Here is a 13,383-nt window from a genome sequence, read left to right on the forward strand (position 1 = left end):
CGAGAGGATCTTATCACCCTCCTGGAGCCGCCCATCCAGGGCTGCAGCCCCGTTCTCTTTGATGCGGCTGACGAAGATGCCACTGTCATTGGAGACATACTGCTGATCTGTGCCACCGACGATGTTGAAGCCCAGCCCTAAGAAAATCATGGAGGAGTTGTAAAGGAGATAGGGATGAAGAAGAAGGAAAGGGATTAGAGAAGAGGAGAAGGAGAAAGGAAAGGCCATGTGGCAAGGGTGGGGATTGGGGAGTGGGGGGGGGTAGGAGGTGGGGAAGTTAAGACTGTGATGCAGCTGGTGGCTAGTCATGGGCAAGGTAAATGATTAGTATCACCAACAGAGGTCAAGAGTACCGAGAGTTGCCCACTCAGACCAGGCAGGACTAAAAATACAAACACAATGATCAACATGGTTAGGTGAATATAAAAAGAAAGATCTATACTGAGCTCAGTGAAAAAATAATGCTGATTCTTTTAAGATGTACTTCTGCTCACATTTGATTTTGATTCTGTTGGTGGCATTCAGAGGCCCCAAATCTTGACTTTCCTGCTTAGAAGAAGCTATGCTTTAAACTAATCGGCAAATGAACGGTTCCTTATTTAGTGGGAGAGAGATTCTTAAACAAACCATCCCCTCAATACTTCTCCTAACTTCAGGAGAGTTTGTGGATGGTGGTGCTTTGGAAGAAATGACCTTGGGAGTTCTTTTTTTTTTTTTTTTTCCTAGTTTGAATTGAGGGGGCAGTACTGCAGGCGTTGGCAGAATGGCAGAAAACCTGGGAACTAAAAAGGTAACTTGTGCTTCATGACAGGACTAAATCACCAAATTCACTCTTCTTTCCTTTTATACCTCAAGTACAAATAACCACATCCTTGGGTACAGTGATTGCCAAGTTTTATTCACTATAGATAACTGATAACCTATTGATTAGCAACTACCCATTTCCCCCTTTTCCTAGCCCCCGACAATTACCATTCTATTCTTCACTTCAATGTGTGATTATTTTAAACAAGGAAAAAATTTCAGTTATGCAAGATGGAAGTTATGGAAATCTGATGTACAACATTGTGCCTTATAGATAACAACAGCCTTATTAGACACGTAAGAATCTGTTGAGAGTAGATCTCATTTAAGTGTTCTTACCACAATAAAATAAAACTGAATTTAAAAAAGAACGAAAATTGACTACCCAGGTAATTTTTCCATGGACCAAACACTAAGTTGTGGGAAGGATTTCATTTTACAAAACCATTTATAAAGGAATTTTATCTATGCAATAAAAAGAAATGAAAGAAAAGGGAACTTCCCTAGGGCTTTCTTTATGTCAGGTACTGTAGAATTCAAAGCCACAGTGCAAAGAGAAAGGAGATAGTTAGGAAACAATTGAAAAACAAGTATCTGGCGGCACAACCGGAAAAAATAGCCATAATCAGTAGCCTCTTCTACTGATTTCAACAGAAAACAGATACTTAAAAAGGTGAGAGGAAAGCTTATAAGTGACCCTCACAATATTAACACAAGCAGTAGCGAACCGATCTATGATTTATGGAAACACATGGCCAAAGAAGGAAGCAGCAGGAAATGTCTAATTGAAATATCATACCTCGTGTACAGTGTACCTATAGCTAGAGAATGAAAAGAAGAATACATAATAGAAAGAACTTCCACTGGAAGATGACTATTTCAGTTTCTTTAAAGGGTAGGGTATGAAAATTTTATGTTACTAAATGGTTTCCCTCAGAAAACTCTTAATTTGAATCATAGTGGGTGGGAGGTATTGGAAAGGGGATGGGAGGTAGTTAATTAAGATCAGATGGAAAGGTAGGTGGACCTTGATTATAAAAGGCTTTGAAATAACTTTTAAGACTGTGACAGGTTTGAGCAAGGTGGTTGAGGCCAACCAGCCTCTCTCACTACTGGAAAAAACTATCTGGAGAAAATCTTTCAATGAAATCCAACATCCTCACCAAACACTAGAGATGCCTCTGGGGATGCTGGGAACAGGAAGTATGTGTTAAGCAGCTGAATGCAACATAGTAATTAGGAAGAAAAGGGACTCTGCTACTGGTTATTTAAAGCTACAGAACAGTGATTTAAAAAGGAGAATGGGGCTTCCCTGGTGGCGCAGTGGTTGAGAGTCCGCCTGCCAATGCAGGGGACACGGGTTCGTGCCCCGGTCCGGGAAGATCCCACATGCCGCGGAGCGGCTGGGCCCGTGAGCCATGGCCGCTGAGCCTGCGCGTCCGGAGCCTGTGCTCCGCAACGGGAGCGGTCACAGCAGTGAAAGGCCCGCGTACCGCTAAAAAAAAAAAAAAAGGAGAGTGGATGGTGACCTAAATTGGAAGGAAATCCAAAACAGAGGGACTATGTGTATATGTATAGCTGATTCATTTTGCTGTACAGTAGAAACTAACACAACATTGTAAAGCAACTATACTCCAATAAAAATTAAAAAAAAAAGAGAGTGGAAAAAAATGTTACCAAAATTTTCTATAAACAAACAAGTGTAGTCTATTCCCCCCATCACATTATATAGGCATGTTTATAACCATGCTTATTGCTACTTCAATTGTAAATGAACCACACCAATTAATATGAGAATTTCTGGACTGACATGAAGTCCCTTTCTATAGTTACAACATTTACAAACTGAACTTATCTATAATTTGAAGCATCGCTGCAATAAACGGGAGTCACCGAAGAACTGAGTAGCAATACTACCAGTTTAAACCTGGGCTCCATGGATACCTACGTAATCCTCAGTCCACTTACTCATTAAAAATTATTGATCATTTACTGTGTGTCAGGCACTGCATTATATTCTGAGGAAAACATAAAGCTAAACTGGACAGTCCCTGCTTTAACAACAAATAGAAATTTATCCATTTTCCTGTACCTTTTAGATTCTGCAGAAGTCAATTAAAGTCAGAAGACCTGGCCACAAATTCAACTCCATAACTTACCTGGTATGCGGACTAAAACAAGTCAGTGTATCTCTGATCCTCAGCTTCTTCTTCTGTAACGTAAAGATTATAAATTCTGTCCTCTCTATCTCAAAAGGTAGTTGTTAGCATCCAATAACATTAAATCTGAAAAACTCCTTTATAAACTATGTAGTGGTTGCTATATGGAGTAACTGCACTAAGAGTAGTTGTAAATAAACTAGTAGTGCCTGGAAGATGGCGGAAGAGTAAGACGCGGAGATCACCTTCCTCCCCACAGATACACCAGAAATACATCTACACGTAGAACAACTCCTACAGAACACCTACTTAACGCTGGCAGAAGATCTCAGACCTCCCAAAAGGCAAGAAACCCCCCACGTACCTGGGTAGGGCAAAAGAAAAAAGAAAAAACAGAGACAAAAGGAAAGGGACAGGACCCGCACCAGTGGGAGGGAGCTGTGAAGGAGGAAAGGTTTCCACACACTAGGAAGCCCCTTCGCGGGCAGAGACTGCGGGTGGCGGAGGGGGAAAGCTTTGGAGCCGCGGAGGAGAGCGCAGCAACAGGGGTGCAAAGAAGAGAGGGCAAACAGAGGGCAAAGCGAAGAGATTCCCGCACAGAGGATCAGTGCCGACCGGCACTCACCAGCCCGAGAGGCTTGTCTGCTCCCCCGCCGGGGCGGGCGGGGCTGGGAGCTGAGGCTCGGGCTTCGGTCGGAGCGCAGGGAGAGGACTGGGGTTAGCGGCGTGTACACAGCCTGCAGGGGTTTAGTGCGCCACGGCTGGCAGTCCGGGGAAAAGTCTGGACCTGCCTTAGAGGCAAGAGACTTTTTCTTCCCTCTTTGTTTCCTGGTACGCGAGGAGAGGGGATTAAGAATGCTGCTTAAAGGAGCTGCAGAGACGGGCGCAAGCCAAGCCACGGCTAAAGGCACAGACCCCAGAGACAGGCATGAGATGCTAAGGCTGCTGCTGCCGCCACCAAGAAGCCTGTGTGCAAGCACAGGTCACTATCCACACCCCCCTTCCGGGGAGCCTGTGCAGCCCGCCACTGCCAGGGTCCCGGGATCCAGGGACAACTCCCCCGGGAGAACGCACGGCACGCCTCAGGCTGGTGCAACGTCACGCCGGCCTCTGCCGCCGCAGGCTCGTCCCGCACTCCGTGCCCCTCCCTCCCTCCGGCCTGAGTGAGCCAGAGCCCCCGAATCAGCGGCTCCTTTAGCCCCGTCCTGTCTGCGCGAAGAACAGACACCCTCCGGCGACGTACAAGCAGAGGTGGGGCCAAATCTAAAGCTGAGCCCCTGGGAGCTGTGAGAACAAAGAAGAGAAAGGGAAATCTCTCCCAGCAGCCTCAGAAGCAGCGGATTAAAGCTCCACAATCAACTTGATGTGCCCTGCATCTGTGGAATACATGAATAGACAAGGAATCATCCCAAATTGAGGAGGTGGACTTTGAGAGCAAGATTTATGATTTTTTCCCCTTTTCCTCTTTTTGTGAGTGTGTATGTGTATGCTTCTGTGTGAGATTTTTCTGTATAGCTTTGCTTCCACCATTTGTCTTAGGGTTCTATCCGTCCGTTTTTTTTTCTCTTAATAATTATTTTTTTATTTTAATAACTTTATTATATTTTATCTTTATTTTATTTTACTTTATCTTCTTTCTTCCTTTTTTTCTTCCTTCCCTCCTCCCTCCCTCCTTTCTTTCTTCTAATTCTTTCTTTCTACGTTTTCTCCCTTTTATTCTGAGCCGTGTGGATGAAAGGCTCTTGGTGCTGCAGCCAGGAGTCAGTGCTGTGCCTCTGAGGTGGGAGAGCCAACTTCAGGACACTGGTCCACAAGAGACCTCCCAGCTCCACATAATATCAAACGGCAAAAATCTCCCAGAGATCTCCATCTCAACACCAACACCCAGCTTCACTCAACGACCAGCAAGCTACAGTGCTGGACACCCTATGCCAAACAACTAGCAAGACAGGAACACAACCCCACCCATTAGCAGAGAGGCTGCCTAAAATCATAAGTCCACAGACACCCCAAAACACACCACCAGACGTGGACCTGCCCAGCAGAAAGACAAGATCCAGCCTCATCCACCAGTACACAGACACTAGTCCCCTCCACCAGGAAGCCTACACAACCCACTGGACCAACCTTAGCCACTGGGGACAGACACCAAAAACAACAGGAACTACAAATCTGCAGCCTGCAAAAAGGAGACCCCAAACACAGTAAGATAAACAAAATGAGAAGACAGAAAAACACACAGCAGATGAAGGAGCAAGATAAAAACCCAACAGACCTAACAAATGAAGAGGAAAAGGCAGTCTACCTGAAAAAGAATTCAGAATAATGATAGTAAAGATGATCCAAAATCTTGGAAATAGAATAGACAAAATGCAAGAAACATTTAACAAGGACCTAGAAGAAATAAAGATGAAACAAGCAACGATGAACAACACAATAAATGAAATTAAAAATACTCTAGATGGGATCAATAGCAGAATAACTGAGGCAGAAGAATGGATAAGTGACCTGGAAGATAAAATAGTGGAAATAACTACTGCAGAGCAGAATAAATAAAAAAGAATGAAAAGAACTGAGGACAGTCTCAGAGACCTCTGGGACAACATTAAACGCACCAACATTCAAATTATAGGGGTTCCAGAAGAAGAAGAGAAAAAGAAAGGGACTGAGAAAATATTTGAAGAGATTATAGTTGAAAACTTCCCTAATATGGGAAAGGAAATAGTTAATCAAGTCCAGGAAGCACAGACAGTCCCATACAGGATAAATCCAAGGAGAAATACGCCAAGACACATATTAATCAAACTGTCAAAAATTAAATACAAAGAAAACATATTAAAAGCAGCAAGGGAAAAACAACAAATAACACACAAGGGAATCCCCATAAGGTTAAGAGCTGATCTTTCAGCAGAAACTCTGCAAGCCAGAAGGGACTGGCAGGACATATTTAAAGTGATGAAGGAGAAAAACCTGCAACCAAGATTACTCTATGCAGCAAGGATCTCATTCAGATTTGATGGAGAAATTAAAACCTTTACAGACAAGCAAAAGCTGAGAGAGTTCAGCACCACCAAACCAGCTCTACAACAACTGCTAAAGGAACTACTCTAGGCAAGAAACACAAGAAAAGGAAAAGGCCTACAATAACGAACCCAAAACAATTAAGAAAATGGGAATAGGAACATACATATCAATAATTACCTTAAATGTAAATGAACTAAATGCTCCCACCAAAAGACACAGATTGCCTGAATGGATACAAAAACAAGACCCATATATATGCTGTCTACAAGAGACCCACTTCAGACCTAGAGACACATACAGACTGAAAGTAAGGGAATGGAAAAAGATATTTCATGCAAATGGAAACCAAAAGAAAGCTGGAGTAGCAATTCTCATATCAGACAAAATAGACTTAAAAATAAAGACTATTAGAAGAGACAAAGAAGGACACTACATAATGATCAAGGGATCAATCCAAGAAGAACATATAACAATTGTAAATATTTATGCACTCAACATAGGAGCACCTCAATACATAAGGCAAATACTAACAGCCACAAAAGGGGAAATCGACAGTAACACATTCATAGTAGGGGACTTCAACACCCTACTTTCACCAATGGACAGATCATCCAAAATGAAAATAAATAAGGAAACACAAGCTTTAAATGACACATTAAACAAGATGGACTTAATTGATATTTATAGGACACTCCATCCAAAAACAACAGAATACACATTTTTCTCAAGTGCGCATGGAACATTCTGCAGGATACATCACATCTTGGGTCACAAATCAAGACTCGGAAAATTTAAGAAAATTGAAATTGTATCAAGTATCTTTTCCAACCACAGCGCCATGAGACTAGATATCAATTACAGGAAAAGATCTGTAAAAAATACAAACACATGGAGGCTAAATACACTACTTAATAACGAAGTGATCACTGCAGAAATCAAAGAGGAAATCAAAAAATACCTAGAAACAAATGACAATGGAGACACGACAACCCAAAATCAATGGGATGCAGCAAAGGCAGTTCTAAGAGGGAAGTTTATAGCAATACAATTCTACCTTAAGAAACAGGAAACATCTCAAATAAACAACCTAACCTTGCACCTAAAGCAATTAGAGAAAGAAGAACAAAAACCCCCCAAAGTTAGCAGAAAGAAAGAAATCATAAAAATCAGATCAGAAATAAATGAAAAAGAAATGAAGGAAACGATAGCAAAGATCAATAAAACTAAAAGCTGGTTCTTTGAGAAGATAAACAAAATTGATAAACCATTAGCCAGACTCATCAAGAAAAAAAGGGAGAAGACTCAAATCAATAGAATTAGAAATGAAAAAGGAGAGGTAACAACTGACACTGCAGAAATACAGAAGTTCATGAGAGATTACTACAAGCAACTCTATGCCAATAAAATGGACAACCTGGAAGAAATGGACAAATTCTTAGAAATGCACAACCTGCCAAGGCTGAACCAGGAAGAAACAGAAAGTATGAACAGACCAATCACAAGCACTGAAATTGAAACTGTGATTAAAAATCTTCCAACAAACAAACGCCCAGGACCAGTTGGCTTCACAGGCGAATTCTATCAAACATTTAGAGAAGAGCTAAAACCTATCCTTCTCAAATTCTTCCAAAATATAGCAGAGGGAGGAACACTCCCAAACTCATTCTACGAGGCCACCATCACCCTGATACCAAAACCAGACAAGGATGTCACAAAGAAAGAAAACTACAGGCCAATATCACTGATGAACATAGATGCAAAAATCCTCAACAAAATACTAGCAAACAGAATCCAACAGCACATTAAAAGGATCATACACCATGATCAAGTGGGGTTTATTCCAGGAATGCAAGGATTCTTCAAGATATGCAAATCAATCAATGTGATACACCATATTAACAAATTGAAGGAGAAAAACCATATGATCATCTCAACAGATGCAGAGAAAGCTTCTGACAAAATTCAACACCCATTTATGATAAAAACCCTGCAGAAAGTAGGCATAGAGGGAAATTTCCTCAACATAATAATGGCCATATATGACAAACCCACAGCCAACATCATCCTCAATGGTGAAAAACTGAAAGCATTTCCACTAAGATCAGGAACAAGACAAGGTTGCCCACTCTCACCACTCTTATTCAACATAGTTTAGGAAGTTTTAGCCATAGCAATCAGAGAAGAAAAGGAAATAAAAGGAATCCAAATTGGAAAAGAAGAAGTAAAGCTGGCACTGTTTGCAGATGACATGATACTATACATAGAGAATCCTAAAGATGCTACCAGAAAACTACTAGAGCTAATCAATGAATTTGGTAAAGTTGCAGGATACAAAATTAATGCACAGAAATCTCTGGCATTCCTATACACTAATGATGAAAAATCTGAAAGTGAAATCAAGAAAACACTCCCACTTACCACTGCAACAAAAAGAATAAAGTATCTAGGAATAAACCTACCTAAGGAGACAAAAGACCTGTATGCGGAAAATTTTAAGATACTGATGAAAGAAATTAAAGATGATACAAATAGACGGAGAGGTATACCATGTTCCTGGATTGGAAGAATCAACATTGTGAAAATGACTCCACTACCCAAAGCAATCTACAGATTCAATGCAATCCCTATCAAACTACCACTGGCATTGTTCACAGAACTAGAACAAAAAATTCCACAATTTGTATGGAAACACAAAAGACCCCGAATAGCCAAAGCAATCTTGAGAACAAAAAACGGAGCTGGAGGAATCAGGCTCCCTGACTTCAGACTATACTACAAAGCTACAGTAATCAAGACAGTATGGTACTGGCACAAAAACAGAAAGATAGATCAATGGAACAGGATAGAAAGCCCAGAGATAAACCCACACACATATGGTCACCTTACCTTTGAAAAAGGAGGCAGGAATGTACAGTGGAGAAAGGACAGCCTCTTCAATAAGTGGTGCTGGGAAAACTGGACAGGCACATGTAAAAGTATGAGATTAGATCACTCCCTAACACCATACACAAAAATAAGCTCAAAATGGATTAAAGACCTAAATGTAAGGCCAGAAACTATCAAACTCTTAGAGGAAAATATAGGCAAGTCACTCTATGACATAAATCACAGCAAGACCCTTTTTGACCCACCTCCTAGAGAAACGGAAATAAAAACAAAAATAAACAAATGGGACCTAATGAAACTTCAAAGCTTTTGCACAGCAAAGGAAACCATAAACAAGACCAAAAGACAACCCTCAGAATGAGAGAGAATATTTGCAAATGAAGCAACTGACAAAGGATTAATCTCCAAAATTTATAAGCAGCTCATGCAGCTCAATAACAAAAAAACAAACAACCCAATCCAAAAATGGCCAGAAGACCTAAATAGACATTTCTCCAAAGAAGATATACAGACTGCCAACAAACACATGAAAGAATGCTCAACATCACTGATCATTAGAGAAATGCAAATCAAAACTACAATGAGATATCATCTCACACCAGTCAGAATGGCCATCATCAAAAAACTAGAAACAATAAATGCTGGAGAGGGTGTGGAGAAAAGGGAACCCTCCTGCACTGTTGGTGGGAATGTAAATTGATACAACCACTGTGGACAACAGTATGGAGGTTCCTTAAAAAACTACCAATAGAACTACCATATGACCCAGCAATCCCACTACTGGGCATATACCCTGAGAAAACCATAATTCAAAAAGAGTCATGTACCAAAATGTTCATTGCAGCTCTATTTACAATAGCCCGGAGATGGAAACAAGTGTCTAAGTGTCCATTCATCCGATGATGGTCTAAGTGTCCATCATCAGATGAATGGATAAAGAAGATCTGGCACATATATACAATGGAATATTACTCAGCCATAAAAAGAAACGAAATTGAGCTATTTGTAATGAGGTGGATAGACCTAGAGTCTGTCATACAGAGTGAAGTAAGTCAGAAAGAGAGAGACAAATACCGTATGCTAACACATATATATGGAATTTAAGAAAGAAAAAATGTCATGAAGAACCTAGGGGTAAGACAGGAATAAAGACACAGACCTACTAGAGAATGGACTTGAGAATATGGGGAGGGGGAAGGGTAAGCTGTGACAAAGCGAGAGAGAGGCATGGATATATATACACTACCAAACGTAAGGTAGATAGCTAGTGGGAAGCAGCCGCATAGCACAGGAAGATCAGCTCGGTGCTTTGTGACCGCCTGGAGGGGTGGCACAGGTAGGGTGGGAGGGAGGGAGATGCAAGAGGGAAGAGATATGGGAACATATGTATATATATAACTGATTCATTTTGTTGTAAAGCAGGAACTAACACACCATTGTAAAGCAATTATACTCCAATAAAGATGTTAAAAAAAACAAAAAAACAAAACAAAACTAGTAGTGCCTGCGACAACCCCAAACTAGATAGTCTGATGGAGAAAGGATGAATAAATATAAAGTACAAATGTGAAAAGTCTTGAAATACAGGAAGACAGAGAGATTAAAAAGTCCATCCATCTATTAATAAGGCAAGAATGGACTGGAACTCAAACTTATTGAAATTAAGGATGCCTCTTACCTGTGACCCACACATCTCCCTCATGAGTACTTTCTAGCAATGGTGGTATTTAAAATATGCAGTAACCAGGCCAGCACATGCACCAACCAGATGCCAGCTAGAAACAACCAGAAGGGGGAAGGGCTATCCCAGTATATAACTGCTGATTATTGGCTACGTCCTAGGAAAATCTTCTATAAATAGGGTGGATCACATATCTTGGTTTGTTTGGGAGTCTTGATATACGCCTGTTGTCTCTGTAATTAAAATAGTCCCCTTCAATGTCAAAAGCATCTCAGTTTGGACCAATGTGATCATCCTATCAAGGGTAATGTAAGAATATGTTAATTCCCGCATGTTTTGTGGTACTGAGGAACTGATGGTAATTTAGGTGTTCATCCTTTGGGGCAGGGGTCCCCAACCCCCAGGCCGTGGACTGGTAGTGGTCCATGGTCTGTTAGGAAACGGGCCACACAGCAGGAGGTGAGCGGCGGGCAAGCAAGCAAAGCTTCACCTGCCGCTCCCCATCACTTGCTTTACCACCTGAACCATTCCCCACCCCCAACCATCTGTGGAAAAACTGTCTTCCACGAAACCGGTCCCTGGTGCCAAAAAGGTGGGGGATTGCTGCTTTGGGGAACAGGTAACTGAGAGATAATTAAAATTCAGAAGCACTGAATAATCATACACAAAGTAACAGAGCTTTAAAATGTAATGTTGGTATTAATAGTATAAAATCTTCTTAAAAACACATTCATGCAGAACAGTATTACCTATTTACAAAAATGCATGCATATTTAAGGACATGTAAAGACACATCATCTGTGAGGGAAGGATACAGGGTGAGGTTTAGGGATGAAAGGTAAAAATAAAACCAAAGAGGGACCTTGCACGTACTGATGAGGACAATGTATTATGGAGCTGAAGAGTATAATTAATTCCGTTCTTGGCATCTACTATCCAAAAGGGGTTGAAGGGAGAGGGAGAAAGAAAAAGACGGGGACTCAATAGACTTTTTTAAAAAGTGAGTGAATGAAAACGTACTCCATAGTGAACCCTGGTTATAATGTGCCAATAAATTTTTAAAATGTGGCAAGATTAAAATGGATTGCTTGGCCTCTAATTTGGAAGAGAAGTCTAAACACAAAAAAGTACAGATGGCGTAAGAATGACACCATCATAGGACTGGGAGAGAAAGAAAATGTGCCTAGCATAAGAGCCCTGTAAAATTAAACAAGACATGCCGTCTTGTGGACTCCTCCTGTCTCCAGGTCTGAATCTTGAGCTTGTTTCCAAATAAGAGCAGCAGCAGCAGCAGCAACAACTAATATTTATTAAGAGTTTAATATGTACCAGGTACTATGCTAGGTACTCTATGTATATTATCTCATTTAGTCTTCTCAACAAACACACGAAGTGTTTATCACTCACATTTTACAGGTGAATTTAAAAAGTGAGGCAGGAAGAGATTAAGTAACTTTATAAAAGGTCACACAGTTAACTCTTTGCAAAGCCCAGACACTAAGTTAGGATGTTTGATTGCTAAGTGTAAGTTTTAAACCATTTTGCTATACTGTATCTTTGTAGAAAATATGAACAACTGCTTTAGAAAAAAGTCTGTGAAGTCAACTTGTTTGGGGGCTGGCTTGAATAAGCAATGCTGGGATAATGGTTGTAGAACAATCCTCAGGGATAATATATTCCAGAGGAAGAATTGGTCATTCCGTAGTTCTACCACCATAGTCAGGGTCCCTATTGCTTACTATCATGATAGAGAAGGAAAAATCCTTCATTTCCTTCAGATTCTTCTCTTTAAAATCTAAAGGTTATAAAGTAAAAAAGCAGTGCTTCACAATCTGTTATTCTGGAAAAAATAATTCATTAAAATGAAACAAAACAGTCGATTAACCCCAATGATGATAGCCACTGTTGAGTTATGAACACTAGATTGACAAACACTCTACTTTCCCCATATCTACCTGCAGGGTTTTTCTATCCCAAGATAATCTCACTAATTTTCCCTAGACACCAGTCAAGCTCTATTGGTCACACAACCCACTATTCATCTAATCATTTTGTGGTAAAATATATGTAACACAAAATCAAGCACCACTGGACAAACAACTTACTGTCTGTGTAGAGGTAAAATATATGCAACATAATATTTAACACTTTAACCATTTTAAAGTGTATGATTCAGTGGCATTAAGTACATTCACAATGTTGTGCAACCATCACCAGTATCCATCTCCAGAACTTTTTCATCATTCCAATTAGAAATTCTATATACATTAAACAATAACTCCTCGCTCCTCCCTGCCCCAGCCCCTGGTAACCTCTATTATACCTTCTGTCGCTATGAGTTTGCCTATTCTATATACCTCATATAAATGGAATTATAAAATATTTGTTCTTTGTGTCTTGCTTATTTCACTTAGCATAATGTCTTCCAGGTTCATCCATGTTGTAACAGGTATCAGAATTTCATTCCTTTTAAAGGCTGAATAATATTCCATTGCATGTACATACTACATTTTGTTTAGTCAACTGTCAATAGATATTTGGTTGTTTCAACATTTTTGCTATTGTGAATAATGCTGCTACGAACGCTGGTGTACAAGCGTCTGTTTGAGTTCCTGTTTTCAATTATTTTTGGTGTATATCTGGAATTGAATTGCTGGATCACATGGTAATTCTATGTTTAACAATTTGAGGAACTGCCCAACTGTTTTCTACAGCAGCTGTACCACGTTTTAAATTCCAAAAAGCATTGCCCAAGGTTCCAATTTCTCCACAACCTCATCAATGTTTGTCACCTTCATTTTTGGGGGGGTTTGGGATAGTAGTCATTCT

The 13,383-nt window shown here is 40.4% G+C and overlaps 1 protein-coding gene across 7 annotated transcripts in view; it reads right to left on the reverse strand.

Annotated features, from left to right (window-relative positions):
• The window catches only part of SYNJ2BP (synaptojanin 2 binding protein), an 84,947-nt gene that overhangs the window by 13,862 nt on the left and 57,702 nt on the right, over positions 1–13,383 (reverse strand). For 4 of the 7 annotated variants that reach the window (XR_002644075.2, XR_002644073.2, XR_002644074.2 and 1 more), the window contains exon 1: positions 1–5,367. Coding sequence is in view for 4 of the 7 variants with exons in the window: in XM_089907885.1 (XP_089764011.1) it covers positions 1–309 (309 nt within the window). In the remaining 3 variants the exon portion in view is untranslated. The other 3 variants (XM_089907888.1, XM_089907886.1, XM_089907887.1) reach the window with 3 other exon arrangements.

Source organism: Delphinapterus leucas, chromosome 2, assembly GCF_059928025.1.
Source record: "Delphinapterus leucas isolate spDelLeu-1000000601 "Yukka" chromosome 2, BTC_Dleu_Yukka2, whole genome shotgun sequence".
NCBI classification, from domain to species: Eukaryota; Metazoa; Chordata; class Mammalia; order Artiodactyla; family Monodontidae; genus Delphinapterus; species Delphinapterus leucas.